This window comes from Hypanus sabinus, chromosome 4 (genome assembly GCF_030144855.1).
Source record: "Hypanus sabinus isolate sHypSab1 chromosome 4, sHypSab1.hap1, whole genome shotgun sequence".
NCBI classification, from domain to species: Eukaryota; Metazoa; Chordata; class Chondrichthyes; order Myliobatiformes; family Dasyatidae; genus Hypanus; species Hypanus sabinus.
In genome coordinates, this window is record NC_082709.1 from 55,943,589 (window position 1) to 55,961,242 (window position 17,654).

General features: G+C 38.4%; 1 protein-coding gene across 10 annotated transcripts in view; it reads left to right on the forward strand.

The window, feature by feature from the left end:
* hdac4 (histone deacetylase 4) overlaps positions 1 to 17,654 on the forward strand; it is a 432,610-nt gene that overhangs the window by 248,113 nt on the left and 166,843 nt on the right. For all 10 annotated transcript variants that reach the window (XM_059967108.1, XM_059967109.1, XM_059967110.1 and 7 more), the window contains one exon: positions 6,481 to 6,602. In XM_059967108.1, coding sequence (XP_059823091.1) covers positions 6,481 to 6,602 — 122 coding nt within the window. The remainder of the gene's footprint in view (positions 1 to 6,480; positions 6,603 to 17,654) is intronic.

The following is a 17,654-nucleotide window of genomic DNA, read 5'->3' on the forward strand; positions in this document are numbered from 1 at the left end:
GAAAATCACAAAGAGCAGGGGTCCCTGAACAGATCCCCATGGAACATCACTAGTCACCACCCTCCATGCAGATGATGAGTGAGGGCCTCCATTGGTCAGAGTTGACCATGGATATTGCATCCCAGCTGTCCAGATATGCAAGCCTGGGCAGTACAATACGGAGAGCAAGCTGTGGCCCATGTATCTGCGGAACCCAACAGCAGACACCTAAACTGTTAGATACTAGCAGCATTGCAGGAGTTGCCAGTCAACATTGAACTCAATGTAGGACTCCCTTAAGGACTGCAGCTCCAGATTTTTCCTTTGGGGCTTACTCCCAAAGCCTTTGCCATGGGTGTGTATAGCTGCAAGGCAACTGAGGTTTGAGATCAGAGTTTTCATTCCCCTAGATGAGTTGCCAACGATGGCTGATGAGCCCTATCTGCCCGAAGTGACTGGTTTTAAGATGCCAGTAACCCGCCTTTGCCCCTTCTCCTATCAGTAGAAATAGTTCTGCCAGGCTTAGTAGCTAAGCCACACAGGAAGGCTGGGAGTTGGACTTGGTTGTCAGGGGCTATTTGAGGTGCACTCCATTGGGCGCATTTAATAGGTACGAGGAGTTTGTCCCCATTACCATCCCTGGCTATAACAACCTTAAGGTATCTACATAACCTCCATGCAGATATGCTCCATTTATACCACCCTCTGCCTTGACTGGATTAGCCAATTCCAAATCCACATTACCAAGTTTCCATGGATCCCATGCCTTATGACTTCAGGCTTGTGACTGCCATGGGAGAACTTGTCAAATACCTTACTCAATTCTATATACACCACATCCATGACTCTGCCTTCATCAATTTGATCTGGTCACTTCCTCATAAAAGGTAATCAATCTCATGAGGCATTATCTGCCCTCACAAAACCATGTTGACCATCCCTAATAAAAATTTGCTACTGCAAATGCTCATACATCCTGTGCTTGCCCACTTACCTCCATTTGTTCCCTGCCACTTAGCCAGTTTCCTATCCAGGCAGATTAATGAGTTTTGTTCCACTAATTTCAATTTTCACAACACTTCCTTATCAGATGCTTTGGTAAGTCCATATTAATGACATAAAAGACTGTTGGTGTACTGCCTTAAAAAAAAATCTAGTTTGTCAGACATGTTAGATCTAGCTGATCGACTGAAAATTGTCATGAATTTTTGCCATGCCATCTTAATCATGGACATAAGAAATCTAGGTCCAACAGATGTGAAACCAAATTTGTAGTTTACTGCCTTCCCTCTCAACTTTCTTATGTAACAAGGTAATATAATTTTTTTAAAATTAAATAAACAAGGTAATATAAGTAATTATCCATTACAAAGGAATGTTTTGTAAATTGAGAGGGTTTTGAAAGACAGGGCATAGGCAGTGCTCATCCCCATTTCCTTTAAAACAGATGGAAACTATCAATAGTAAAAAAAATGTGCATTCCTTAATAATACATCAGTTATTCTGCCTATTGTTGAGTTTCTGTACCTTAATCAGTATTAGTTTCCTCATAATAACTGAATGCTATAAATCTCTTGTCTGCAAATTTCTACTATATGTTGCCTGTGGAAATGGAAGGTACCTGGTAAGGAACAAAAGTTTGTATAGGTAGACTAACAGATTATTAGCAATGTAAAATTCAGAAGATACATAACTAAATTTGCTACTTTTCCTTAAAAGATCCATAGTTCAAAGTTGTGTTTCATAAATATTTATTTTTAAAATCGATTAAATGATTTTTTCCAGCTCAAACATAGATATGCTACCATGTATATCTTTACCTGAAATGTACTGGTCACTGACAAATAAATTGATTAAAATAGACATTACCAAATACCTGAGTCAAGCGTGTATGGCTTTTATATTTGGTGTGTAAGGACCTCTGAAATTATTTAGTTTTTGAAATTGACTTCATTGCTGAATTACACCAATTCATTTTTTTTCAGTGTGCAATATTTACTTGCTCTTTAAAAATGAATTTTATTATTTTCTTTTGAAAAATTCTTTATAAAATAAGAAGGGAAAGCTGCTTCTTGAAAGAGGTGATTCACTCAGGTTTTTGACTAAAAGCAAAAATGTATCTTGGAAGCCATAGTATTCAGTACAATTGTGTAAGTTGGAATGTTATATTGAAGTTGTAGAAGAAGTTCAGAGGCTTAACTTGGAGGATTGTGTGCTGTTGTATTGTCACCTAGTCACAGGAAAAATATCAATAAGATTGAAAGAGTGCAGAAAAAATTTAAAAGAATGTTGCCAGGACTTGAGGACATGAGTTATAGGGAAAAGTAGAAAGATTTGGACTTTATTCCCTGTAACACAGAAGAATGAGAGATTTCATAGAGGTATACAAATTTTTGAGGAATATAGATAGGGTAAATTCAAGCAGGCTTTTTCCACTAAGGTTGGATGAGACAAGAACAAGAGGTCATAGGTTAAGAGGGAACCTGAGGGGGATCTTCACCCAGAGAGTGGTGAGAGGTTGGAATGAGCTGCCAATGAAAGTGGTAGGTGTGGGTTGGATTTCAACATTTAAGAGATATTTAGATAGGTACATGGATGGGAGGGGTGTGGAAGTCTACGTTCCAGGTGCAGGTCAATGAGACTAGGCAGAATAACAGTTCAGCATGGACTAGATAGAGTACTACAGCACAGAAACAGACCCTTCAATGTATGACTCTAAAACTATATTAAAGATTGCACAGTAGCCCAGAAGTTAGTGCTGCTGCTTCATCATTCTGGTGACCTTTCTTTGTTCCTGATCTCTAGGCTGTCTATATGAAGTTTGCATGTTCTCCCTATGACTGCATGCCTTTTCCCCAGGCGTTCCAACTTCCTCCCACTGCTAGTTAATTGGCTACATTAATTACATCTGGTGTAGATGGTTGGTGGGAGAATCAGAGTCGGCCTTGCCGTGATTGGAAAAAGACAATATAATGATGTGATTGTTCTGAAACATTAACTAACCCTAAAACCAGCTTGAATGTAACTTCTTCAGCATAGCAAGATCTTTCACGGGTGCAGTACCTTGTTGAGCAAATACGATTCCAACCTACAATGTTTGTTCAAAATGCTCCATTTTAGAGTGTTTTAAAGGAGGAATGAGTTTTTGGGATAGAATTTCTGAAGCTGGGGTCTTGGCACCTGAGAAGACAGCTCCCACAGTTGGAATGATAACATTTGTGATGAATTCAGAATTAGAGGAGCTCTTGTATTCCAGGGGTAAAACAGAAAATGCTGGAATCTTTCACTAGGTCAGGGAACATCTGTGGGAAGAAGATCTTTTTTCACATTTTGGATGTGGGACCCTTCATCAGCACTGAGAAAGAGAGAAATTAGTTAATTATACCCAATCTTCCCAACAAAGGGAATATCACTGAAAGAATGAGACCAAACAAGTTAATAATAATACTGAAAGCAGACTTACTTTTCTTTGTATGTTAACAGCAAGGCTATGGAACATACTACCAGGGACTCTATACTAATAGGAAAAGGAAAACAACTGAGACAAAATGACAGGCAGAAATAGCCAGTTCCAATGCAAACAGTGAAAAAGGCAAGTTACCTCGATGGAGAATTCAATATAGAGTCCAGAAAGTTCCTAAGTGCCCTGATAGAAGATGATTTGTTGTTCCTCAAGCTTTCAATAAGCTTCAGTGCAACAGTGCAGGAAGCCACAAATAGGTCAGAGTGGGAGAATTGGGAAAGAGAAAATAGAATATGATTGTCTCACTAGGACATCTTAAGTGATATTTGAAATATTCAAGATTTCAATGGACTAAGTAAGTATTGTAGTTTCCATGTGAATAAGGAATGAAATTACTTATCCAGAATAATTTCAGTTTCCTCTTGAACTTTAAGTGTCAGTAAAACTCAAATGACAATGTTGACCTTAACTGTACAATGAGTATACAGCTACATATATATTTTGCAGTCCTTTGAATGATTGCAATGCTGGTTCCATGCATTCTGTATCAATGAAACCTCTCAAAAGGAATAAGCTATGAAAAGGAACAGTTTTCCTGGTCCTTGTATGATAAAGTCCTTTGTTAGGTACAAAGCAATTTGTGATGTCCTGTGACCTTTGAAGGAAATGCAATAATTTTAAATGATAAAGTTTTAATAAAGTGGGCATTTATGGTGAAGCTAGTATTTACTAGCCAGTACTAATTAGTTCTTCAAGTAATTGCTTTGCTGGGTCATTTCAAAAGACAGCCAAGCACTTGCTTAAATGCTCTGCAGTGATAGCACAACCACTGATGCATCTGCTTTTCATATAGCAGGTTTTGAGCAATGACTCGGGACACTTAAGGTGTTTCTTTTAAATTTAGTTATCCATTTCTGAAGAATTTATTTGTATTTGTTATCACTACTTTAATCTCAAGAGTACAGAGCACAATACTGAATTGTTGCTATACTAGATATTTTATCAAGTAACAATAGTCCAACTTCAGCTACTATGGCAAGTAGGTCCAAAGCTAGAATAAAATGATTTTTTGCCATTTTCTTTTGCCTGACTGAGGTATAATTACACACCAAGCCACCTATTTGAAAAAAGCCATAGCTCATGTAAACCTCCAGAATGCAAATATCTGCAAACATCTCAGTGGAGCATAGTTGCTGAGTCTGTTCCCAGATATGTGCTTATAGATATAGACATGATATAGATATGTGCTTCTAACAACACTTTCTGGAAAGAACTTTGGAGCAGAAACTACATGAGCTTTTGATTGTTAGATTCTTAACTGTTAAGAGATTAGTGTAGGAAGGTGTTTCTGAAGTAGCTGATCAGCCTTGATCTTACTGAATGGGAGAAGGAAGCACACGGGGCCAAAAGGCCTTTACCTCCTTTTTTTCCCTATGTTATGTGTTTATTCTTACTTTATTGTGGACTGGTTAGCAATCAGAGGATCACAATTAACCTGGGCTTCACGATCCAAAATAAATTCTACTGTAATTTTCAAAAGGAAGTGGATAACTCAAAAGGAAACACATGGCTATGATAAAAGAACGGGGTGATGAAAGGTAAGATAGGTTTGATAGGCTGAGTGGCCTGAATTAGGCTGCTCAGCTCTTTAATATCAATATTGGCTTTGAAGCATTTTGCTAAAATTATCTGTTAAAGTTAATTAACATAGCAATCTTTGGGAATTAAATGGCGAATCATCTGCTCTGGTGCTCTGGAAGAAGCTGCAATACATCTGGAAGAGTTGTTAGGAACTATGAATTTCTGATATTTGTTAAGTTTGTCAAAAAATTGCAATTACTGTGCATTTTCAAATTAAAATTACATCTGTTGTGGCACATTTGATAGTTATAATAACTTTTAAGTGACATGTTAAATCCAAGAAAGGTAATAAGGGTAACCCTGGGAATTATAGCCAGTGAGTCTTACATCAGCAGTAGGCAAACTATTGGAGAGGATTCTTAATGTCAGGATTTGCAAACATATGGAGAAGCATAGTCTGATTAGTGATAGTCAATATGGCTTTGTGAGGGGCAGGTTACAAAAGGTCTGATTGACTTTTTCAAGGAGCTGACAAAATAAGTTGATGAAGGTAGAGTGATGCATGTGGTATATATGGAGTTTTAATAAGACATTCAACAAGGTACCCATGGCAGACTCATTCATTTTGTCAGGAGACATGGAATTCATGGATACTTAGCTGTGTGGATTCAGAATTGGCTCATCTACTGAAGGTAGAAGTAGTAGTAGATAGAGCTTATTCTGCCTGGAAGTCAGTGACTAGTGGTTTTCCATGAAGATTTGTTCTGGGACCCCTGCTGTCTGTAGCTCTATAAAACTCTTTTGGATCGTACTTGGAGTATTGTGTTTCGTTCTGGTCACCTCATTATAGGAAGGATGTGAACCTTAGAGAGGGTGCAGAGGAGATTTGCCAGGATGCTCCCTAGATTAGAAAGCATGTTTTATGAGACTAGGTTGAACAAGCTAGGGCTTTTCACTTTGGAGTGAAGGAGAATAAGAGGTGACTTAATAGCTGTATAAGATGATAAGAGGCAAAGATAGAGTGGACAGCCGGAGCCATTTTCCCCAGGGTGCCATTGGTTAATATAGGAGGGCAAAATTGTAGAGTGATCGGAGGACAGTATTAGGAAAGTGAGGTAGGGTTGTTTTTAAACACAGAGCGTTAAGTGCATGGAACGCATTGATGTGAGTAGTGATAACAGTAGATGCATTTAAAGACATTTGACAGAGTCTTAGATAGGCACATGGATCAAAGAGAAATGTAGGGCTATTTGGGAATGAAAGGTTAGATTGATCTTGAAGTAGGTTAAAAGATCGACATGGCAATGTTGCCCAAGAGGCCTTTACTGTACTATAGAGTTCTGTTCCAAGCCAGTTGATATTTTCCTATTACTATAATATGTAATTCAACCAGCTGTTCCAACTTATTTTACATGAATTTTAATCTGATACTTTCCCATGGTTTCTTTTTGTTGCAGAAAAACACAACATGGTTCATTAGACCAGAGTTCTCCACCTCAAAGCAGCATGTCTGCCTCATACAATCAAACCGTCCTAGGGATGTATGATCCCAAAGATGACTTCCCACTCAGAAAGACAGGTAATATTGCATTGAAGTACAAAGTTTTATATAACAAGTCAAATTTACTCATGTCATGTTGGTGGAAACAGTTTTCTTCCCGCAGCAGGGATGTTTTTGTATTTTGCTTTCGTTGAAATGCTTTGGTTTAGCTAGAGACCCTATTAGGGAAGTGCTTTCAAGTGCTTCATTGCTTCTGTGGTTGACCTATACATGTCTTCCTTTAACTTTTGGTTGCACTTGCATATACTATTTAATTACTAACCTTGATTTACAGGAATAATAATTCTTAGCAGAAACAAATGGCTTTCATTAAAATGGCCACCTTGTTAACTGTTTACTTCCAGACGATCTTGACTCTTTGGTTCAGTTTTTTAATGTTTAATCTGAGGTATATGCCTTTGCTCTTCATGTTTATAAAATGTAGAAGTGCTTTCCTGTAGCATATGGATTCCAAGATTGGACTAGTAAACTGAAAACTTGGATTAATCATACAGAAAATGATTAATAGTCCAATAAGAATTTGAATCATGTTTAAAGTCAAGAGAAAAGATGGCACCATGAGCTATTTTTATGATCATTTTTTCCTTAAGTCATAAAAACACAACTTCACTGGTTTACTTTTAAGTTTTAGTTCCTACTGCTCTTGACATACAGCAGCCAACAAGCAACCTTGTTATCAATTTTTCAGAGCAACTGGGCAATAATGCAGTACATAAGTTTAACAAATCTTTCTAAGATTCAAGACTGTTTAATGTCATTTCCTGAACACAAGTATAAAAGAAACATAGAAATCATAGAAATCTATAGAACATTATAGGCCCTTCAGCCCATAGTGTTGTGCCAACCATGTAACCTACTCTAGAAACTGCCTGGAATTTCCTTACCGCATAGCTCTCTATTTTTCTAAGCTCCATGTACCTATCCAGGAGTCTCTTAAAAGACCCTATCGTATCCGCCTCCACCACCCCATTCCACGCACTCATCACCCTCTGCATAAAAAAAACTTATCCCTGACATTTCCTCTGTCCCTACTTCCAAGCACCTTAAAACTGTGCCCTCTCATGTTAGCCATTTCAGCCCTGGGAAAAAGCCTGTGGTTATCCACACAATCAATGCCTCTCATCATCTTATACACTTCTATCAGGTCACCTCTCATCCTCCATCAATCCAAGGAGAAAATGTCAGGTTCACTCAATCTATTCTCATAAAGCATACTCTCCAATCCAAGTAATATCCTTGTAAATCTCCTCTGTACTCCCTCTATAGTATCCACATCCTTCCTGTAATGAGGTGACCAGAATTGATATAGTACTCCAAGTGGGACCTCAGATAACTGTAGCATTTCCTCACGGCTTATGAACTCAGTCTCACAATTGATGGAAGGCCAACACACCATATGCCGCCTTAAGAACACTGTTAACCTGTTGTTCAACCTGAACAAAGTAATTGCTATTTTACATCACAAAAATACCACAGAAGATAAAGAACACAACAAAAATTTAAAAACACAATAAGTATCAATACATAAGATAGTTTATATACATAGATAGATTGTATGTCCATCAAGTGATGCTAGGTGGTACATAAGTTGACTGATAGGAAATAATAAATCAGTGGTAGCTGGAGGGCATGGGAGGGTGGGTTAGTGGATGGAGGTGTTGATCAGCCTTACTGCTTGGGGAAAGCAACTGATTTTGGGTCTGGTGGTCCTGGCGTAGTTGCTATGTAGGCTCCTCCCTGATAGGAGTGGGTCAAACAGTACATGAGCAGGGTGGGCAAGATCCTTAATGATGTTATTATCCCTTTTCCAACATCTTTCTGTATTAATGTCCTTGATAACAGGTAGACTGGTGCCAGTGAAGCGCTGGACAGTTTTGACTACCTTTTGTAGAGTCTTCCTGTCTGCCACAGTTTTCATACCAAGAAGCAATGCAGCTTGTTAGGGTGCACTCTGCTGCATATGTGTGGAATGACATGAGTATGAACGTGCATAGTCCAGCTGTCTTCAGCCTCCACAAAAAGTAGAGGCACTGGTGGGCTTAACTGACTCTGTAGGATGTGCTCTGGGATCATGACAAGTTGTACAAGATGTACACTCCCAGGAGTTTGAAACTGCTCGGTTTCCACTGCTGTGCTGCCAATATGAAAGGGGGTGTGAGTGATGTGAGTTCTCTTGAAGCCAATAATCATCTCCTTTGTTTTGCTGACATTAAGGAAAAGGTGATTTGCCTGGCCTCAGGCCTCAAGCTCTTCCTCTCGGTGGACCATCTCATCATTGTTGGTGATGAGCCCCTCCACTGTCGTGTCATTGGTGAACTTGACGATGTGATTGCTCAGAGCTTTGACCATGCAGTCATGTGTGAACAGAGTGCATCACATCATTTCCCATCATAATTTGTGTACAGTTACCAGTTACAGTTACAAGTGGGTCATTCTTCTAACAAACTCTACAATATGCACCACAAGATTTTAAACATAGTATTGATTTTGTCCTATTTCAGCATTTTGACCATAATTAAATGCCAGAATAGCATAGGTCCTTGATCTTTTGGCAAAAAAATTTGAAAGGTGAATAATTTCAGTAGCTCAGTAGTTCCATTTAATATTGGAGAAAGGTGTACAATATACATCCTGAAATTCTTTTTCTTTGCAGACATCCATGAAAACAGAAGAGTGCCCCAAAGAATGAATGACTTTTATAACGATAGAACCCCAAAGACCCCCCCACTCCCATGCAAAAGTGGCAGCAAAGCAATGACCCACCCCCACCCACTTCCATTAAAAAGCATCAGCACCCTCCACCCACCAAGCATGCAATAGCAAGGTTCCCAATAAAGACCATGATCTGCAGTACAACATAAACTAATTGTTACCTGACAATTTGATATGCCACAGGCTCTCTCTCTCTCTCTCCCTAATAAAGGGAAAAAGGATGACCCTTTTACAGCAAGAGGGGAGACATAGCAAATCAACTCACTGATTTATGGTGTTAAAAGTCTGTCGCGTCGCTTTTTTCTCTGAGTTCTGTGACTTGAAAATCAGGGATATTGTGTATCCTGGGGATATCGAAAAACAGCCGATCACAAGCCCCTGAGAGTGGGTCCTGCCACCACAAAGAACGAAAGTTTTTTTTTTTAAATTGCATTTTTAAATGATTACAAAGTATGAAAAAACAATGTATATAACCCATACCCCCTCCCCTTAACCGAGTGTAACTCCAGGTCAGGGTGTTCAGTAGAACCACATGCACCCTCAAAGGGAAAAGGAGATACATCAAAGGTAGAAATTAAGCTGTTTTCATAGATGAACATGAAGGAGATGCAGTTTAGCGCCATTATGACTCTGCCTCTGCCTATGCCACTTGAATAATATTAATATTTATTCATATTATTGCGACTTGAAGCATGGACAGATTATCCTTGCTCTGAATTGTAATGTAAATAGGACAGCTCCACAGTCTGCTTATTGTTTTCTTATTAGCCTGCGCTCAATTATTAGCAAAGTGATGTCGGTGCTCTCAACAGTCAGCAATTAATCATCTCCTTATCAGCGCTCAATTTAGCTTCCACCTGGACCCTTTATCTCCAGTCCTCTGTTTAGTCTCAGTATAAATATGGGAGGAAGAGCTAAATTCCAGGAGTGAGTTGATTCTAACTAGGCTTGAAATCACTGAGGTATGTGACAGTGTTACACCAGAAAATCTGTTGCATCGGAAGTCAGGGAAATTGAGGAGAAAATTCTCTACTGGCAGGTTCCTTAGCTAGCACAAAGCAAAATGATACAAAAACAGAATGCAGCTTTCCATTCCAGGACATCAGAGGTGCCCTCCTTTAAAGAATGGGGTTTCCCTCATATTGATGCTGCCCTCACCCACATCTCCTCCATTTCCCTTACACCTGTGCTCACCCCAGCCTCCCGCCACTGAGATACTGATAGAGCTCCTCTTGTCCTTACCTCCCACCCCATCAGCCTCCACATCCAACACATTATCCTCCACAATCTCGAAAGGGATCCTACCACTAAACATGTCTTTAACTCCCCCCTCCTCCTCCCCCAGGAATTGCTCCCTTTGTGATTCCCTTGCCCATTCATTCCTCCTCACTAATCTCCCTCCTGGAACTTATCCCTGCAACCAGCCTAAGTGCTACACCCGCCTGTACACCTACTCCATCATCTCCACTCAGAGCCCCAAACAGTCCTTCCAGGTGAGGCAACACTTCACCTGCAAATCTGCTGGGGTCGTCTATTGTGTCCAGTGGTACCGATGCGGCCTCCTCTACATACCTTATTAATATTCTTGATTGCCATTGTATTGAACTTCAAGTGTCCTAACTGGGCTGATGTTATGCTGTGAATTTTTCACTTAAGCCCATTAACAGGAAGCCACTTGTTCCAAAGGTCAGAATTTGGTTGCCAGATCTAAGATTAACAAAATCGTCGTGCTCAATCACTGCGCAATCTGGACTACCTTAATGAACTTGAAAACAATTCGCATTTGTAGTGTATTGAAAGCATCATTGGATTGCAAACATTGGAAATTATACAGTATATTGTGGGCAGATATGTTTTAATTATATCTCATCGTTCCCTCTAACATATTTGACTGTTAAATTGGTAACAGAGATTACGTACATCAGAAACTGGACTTGCGTTCATCTGAATGTGTCTATTTCTGTTCAAGTCTATACCAGAGATTCCTGTTTCTAAATATCTTCTAACATAATTGTGCATTAAACAGGAAGTGCTGTGTGGTTGACAACGCACTTTTTGGACTGAGGTACTAAACCACACGCTGTTTGGTTACTTCAGTTGGACGTAAGGATGCCATGGCAATATTTTGAAATTATCCCTTATTAATACTTGCAGCTTAATCAACATCAGTGAAACACATTGACATGTCATTACATTGCAGTTTAGGAAATGATCCTGTGTGCAAATAGGATGCCTACTTTCTTGTATTGGAATAATCACTGCTTCAAAAAAGTATTTCATTGTTTGTAAAATAGTATGTGTCTTCCTGAAGTACTACATGCATGCTACATGTATGTTCTGCCTTTTGATTATATCGCTTATTGTTTAATTACTTTTCACATTTGGCTTATCACAATATCATCAGTGATGAACAAAGGGTAATTATAAAAATCAAAATATCTGCAGACACCAAAATTAAATCAGAATTGACGGGAAACGTTCAACAGGTCAAACAAGATTTGTAAAACAAGTAACAAAGTTAACAATTAATGTCAAAGGCCCCTTGTCAGAACTGGGAAAAAGAAATAAACAAGTTAACTGTAAGTTGCAGTGAAGATGGGAGAGAGCTGGACAAAGCAAAGGAAAACAGAGAGTAGTGAAATTCTCTACCCAGGGAAGCAATAGAGGCTACCTTATTAAATACATCCAAGACACGTATATTTTTGAATGGAAGAGGAATTAAGGTAGTTAGATAGAGCTGAGTTCACGGCCAAATCTGGCCATGATCTTGTTGAATGGTATTGCAGGCTCGACAGGCCAAATAGCCACTCCTCCTCCTATTTTTGTTTTTAATGTAATATCTCTGATAGAGCAAGGTTAGGATTTCCAACAGTATATTGTTGATGTATTCTGGTTGATAAATTAATGAGGGCAGTTAGAGCAAAGTAACATAAATAAAGGCATTTTAAAACTGAAATGAGAAAATACGAAAGATGAGAAATGCAGGCCAATAATGAATTTCAAGTCAATCAGGCCATGTTACTGAAGAGAGAAAAGATGAACTAATGTCACAGATGGGTGATTACACCAGATGCTAGTTCTGATACAGATTAAGAAAGTGAGTTACGTAAAGCTCTTCAATTCGATATAGAATCTGGAGAGCTGCAATGTGGTCTTACAGAAGATGAGTGCTTATGCTAGGGCTGGAGGCAGTTAGCAGGTAGGTCAAAGTAGTTCAGCATTTTTTTAATATATATTTTTTTTCTCACATATTTTTTAATATTTTTTTTTCTTTTTTAATGGTTATTTTTGTTTTTTTTTCATATAATCATGTGGACTTGATTAAGGTATTTTCTTTTGTTGATGTTTAGTAGGATATTATTATCTTATTATCAATGTGATTTCAAGTCTATTGTATTTATAATTTACTTATTACTATGTTATTTTTTTTATGTATATGTGAAAATCAATAAAAAGATTGAAAAAGAAAGAAAAAGAAAGTAGTTCAGCAAATTAATATGACAGGCAAGATGGAAACAGGGTCACTCCCGCCAAAGGAATTAGTGTTTTTCCATTCCTCATTCTAGTTCTTCTCTTCCCCCTTCTCCTCACCTGCCTTTCACCTCCCTCTGATGCTGCTTCTCCTTCCCTTTCTCACATGGTTCACTCTTCACATCTATCACATTCCTCCTTCAACACTTTACCTTTTGCCCCATCACCTCCTAGCTTCTAACATCATTCCATCCACTTACCTTCTCCCTCACCTGGCTTCACCTGTCAGCTTCTGGCTTGTACTCCTTCCTCTCCCCCCACTTTCCTATTCTGGCTTCTTCCCCCTTCCTTTCCAGTCCTGATGAACAGTCACAACCCAAAACATCGATTGTTTATTCCTTTCCATAAATATTTACATAGATGTTAACTGCCTGCTGAATTCCAGCATTTTGTCTGTGTTACTAACCATAACTAGGAGAAATTCACTTCATTACATAATAGTACTTTTAAAAATAGTATTTTCCCCCTTGTATACTTAGCTGTTATGATTAGATGGCAACATAATCTCACTTGTAAAACTTCTATTTTAATGCAGTCCTTATCTGAAGGTGACGTTCATTAGTGAAAAGAACCCTTATCTTGACATGAATCAGTCTGGTCTTTATTTTTTAAAGGGGTTGGCATGCCAGGATTAATGCTTTTCATTAGCTAATCAGTTTTGAAGTTGGAATTAGAAGACTAAATGAGTTTTCTGTGAGTGTTCTTTATTCAGGTAATAGCTGGCAGTAGTGTATATATATGAGTTAACTGAGTGCATCAAAGCAAAGGGTTGTTAAGTGGAAAAATAATATCTATATTATTTCAATAGCCTGCTTAAGTTAATGTTACTACAATTAAGTTAATGTTACTACAATGAAATACAATAAAAATCAACTAATAACAGCATGAATAATGAAATACTGCAGATTCAGGTTACTTTAATTCCTTCAAGTTGAAATTGCATAACGAAAAACCAGAATAGACGCCAAAAAAAGTTGTTTGACTATGACTAATCTGGTGGAAGAGTCAACACCAAGTCTTAATGTATAAGTAATAAATATAGTTGGAAATCTACTGGTTAAAAATCATAGAGTACAGTGGGCCCTCCTTATCCGCGGGTTCCACATACGCAGTTTCAACCAACTGTGGATCAGGAAAACTCCAGCACTCGTTGTTTGACCATGTACAGACTTTTTTCTTGCCATTATTCCCTAAACAATACAGTATAACAACTATTTACATAGCATTATAATACCATTGTATTAGGTATTATAAGTAATCTAGAGATGATTTCAAAGTACAGGCGGTCCCCAGTTTATGAATGAGTTCCGTTCCTGAGTCCACCTTTAAGTCGGATTTGAAGTCGGAACAGGTACATCAGGTATTATTTAGTGTCAGTAGTCAAACGCTTGTCCTAGTATATAGTATATATTTTACCTTTCTATGCATATAAAGCACTTCAGAAATGTATGTATTTCAATAATGGAACCACTGCGTTGCTTAGTAATAATTGTAGCTTTCACTGGGGCAGGGCCTTTGGCATGCTTCATTATTCTCACTTTATCCATTAAAATTGTTCCGATCGTTGACCAACTGTAGCCTAATGCTTTTCCAATGACCGATGGCGTTTCATCTCTTTCTGATTGCTTTATTACATCCACTTTATTTTCAATTGTGATCGTGATTATTTTCGTGAACAGAAACACTGCAGATTCAGAACTGCGCTGGGTCCTAAAGTCCACCACACTGAGCCAGGTTAAATAAGGTCTGGGGTTCTGCTGGGCCCTAAAGACCACTGCACTGAAACAGGTTAAATAAGGGATTTGAGCGTCTGCATTTTTTGGTATCTGCAGGGGGTCCTGGAACCAATCCCCCACGGATAAGGAGGGCCGAGTGTAATAGAATAATACAGACAGAAATAGGTCTTTCAGCGTGCCAACCACAGTACCCTCCCTGCTAATCCCAGTTGCCCACATGCAGCCTAAAACCCTCTAAGTATGTCCTGTCCATGAAGCTATTCAAGTGTGTTTTAAATGTTGCAATTGTACCCACCTTGACCACTTCCTCTGGCAGCTGATTCCAGGTACTCATAACTCACTGGGTTTTAAAATAAGTTACCCTTTAAGTCTCTTTTAAACTTCTCCCCTCTTAGCTTGTATCTGTGACCTCCAGCTTTGGATTCCCGAACCCTGGGAGTAAAAATAGAGCATAAACCTTACTCATACACCTCATTATTTTATAAACTTCTAAGAGGTCACCTCTCATTCTCCTATGTTTAAAGGAGTAAAGTTATAGCAGGGCCAATCTCTTTCTATAACACAGGACTTCTAGCCCAGGCAATATCCTTGTAAATCTCTTCTGCATCCTCTCCAGCTTGACAGTGTCTTTTCTATAACAGGGTGGCCAAAACTGCACACAATACTCTCAAGTGCAGTCTCACCAACAACTTAACAGAAACGTAATGTCTCTGCTCATAAATTCAATGTCTTGACTGATGAAAGCCAGCATGCTTGATACCTTTTTCACCACCCTGTCTAGTTGTGGCGCTGCTTTCAATGAACTGTGAACTTATCCTCCTAGATCCCTCTGTTCCACCATGCTTGTCAGTACCCTCTTATTCACAGTAGAGATCCTATCCTGGTTTGAATGTCTCAGATGTGTCACCCTTTTACTGTTAAGATAACTGCAGAATCTCTTAGATCGTCTTTAACCCTGTATGTCAAACCATCTCATGTTTTTTTGCTCTCCTGAATTTCTGCTTAAACTGCTCTTAAACATTTTTATTCATTTAGGAATTAATTTCTACACAGCTTGTCCCCATGATGTGGCTAACGTCTACAATCCTCTGCATCCTCTTTTGACCCTGTGCATTGGAGCCTTCATACTAAATGGTGATGCAACCAGTGCAAATGCTCTCCACCACATAATTGTATAAATTTGCTAGATTCATTGGTGGTAGTCTAAATCTCTTCAAACTCCTAATGATGTATAACCATTGGTGTGCCTTCAACAACAATATAAATATGACAAAATATTTCTAAATACTTATATTTATTGTAGAAGACTTAGTGTGGCTCTCCTGTCAAACAACTTAATTGGCACCAATTCTGCTTTTGCTTTATGTAACTTTAACTCAAAGGAGTTAAAGTAAATGGAATCTGCAGCATTTCACCATAAGAAATAGGAGCAGAATTAGCCCATTCAACCACTGACTTCTCAACCATTCATCATGACTCTTTTATCATCCCTCTCAAATCTATTAATCCAATGACTTCACTTTCATAGCCGTCTTTGGCAATGAGTTCCACAGATTCACCACCCGCTCTCTAGCTAAAGAAATTCCTCCTCAACTCTGTTCTAAGGGGATTTCTTTGTATTCTGAGGCTGTTTCCTCTGGTCCTAGATTTCCCCCATAATAGGGAACATCCTCTCCACATCCACTCCATCTGGGCCTTTCAATATTTGATATGTTTTAGTGAGATCCCTCCTTATTCTTATCTCCAGCAAGTACGGGCATAGTGCCCCTCCATCTATCTTTGTATCATCTGCAAATCAGTTTATTGCTCTATATGAACCTTCTTTCTACTTTTTGGAACTGAAATCCAGCAATCTTATGCTCCTTTTTGTCAGACCTGAAATATTTTTAAAGCATGATATATTCTTGTCTTTTTCAATAATTGCCCTGTTCAGTAAAATAGGCAACTCCATCCTGATTTTATCAGAGCTCTTCACCAGTGTAAGGAACATGTGCTTGCATCTCTTAAAAATAAAATATTTTAATCACATTTGAGGTGGAGTGAGAGATCTCATCCTGGACAATACAGACACAGTTTTTCATCTGTCATATCCTTTCTTATTTGTGTCCTCTAAAGTGCCTCTCTATATCCTGCTAACAACTCATAATGGCATTCAGTTTAGCAAAATCAACAGACTTGATCCCCTCATCCAATTTTTTGTCGTAGATTGTGCAGCTGCAGCACCAACACCAATCCATCTGGCACCCTCCTACTCGCAGCATCCCAAATATAAAAAAAATGACATTATTTTTCTAGGAAGTTTTCTTTCAGTCTTGGCTTCATACTCAGTTGCTAGAATTCCCACGTAAGTGCCAGAAAGTTGTAGGTTCAAGTCCCACTCCTGGAATTGAAACAAAGTTTTGCCAAAAAAAGTCAGGGCAGTATTGAAGAATGCTTCACTGTTGGAGGTTGTGTCTTTCAGGTGAGATGCCAAATTAGAGCTTTGTTTCTCCTACAGGTGGATATAAATGTTTCCTACATTGAAACAGTGGTGATGTTTCAAAAATAATTCATTGTCAACAAAGCCATTTTATTTTTCTATTTTATCTTTTCTTACCGTGTATTCTATTTGAGTTTAAATAATTGAGTATGTAGGTGCCTATTTTTGCTCTTGGCATTCCAAAAGGTGAAGAATATGTTTGCCCCACTTACTCAACAGCATCCTCAGTTTATTTGCAAATAGAAATAATTGGAGAACCAAAACCTGTGAAACACGGTATTTGTTTAAGACAACTAAAAACTGCTTAAAACTGATAATTTAGCCTCTTTGAAATTTATTTTTCCAGATCATTAGAAACATTCTTATCCTATAGTGAGTAGTGTACATGGGCTTTCGACTCATGAAATACAATTACAATACAACTAAAGCCTACCCAGCCCTGGAACATACATTTCTTTGTTAGCATTTTCAATGAGAAAAAAAACTGTTAGTGGTTAGCCTATTATGGTAAAAATGGAACAATAGCTGTATCATTTTGTATTTCAAGGGACTTATAATATTCCTACTACGTTAAGATAATATTTAGAAACATGAAATAACAGAAGTGCATTA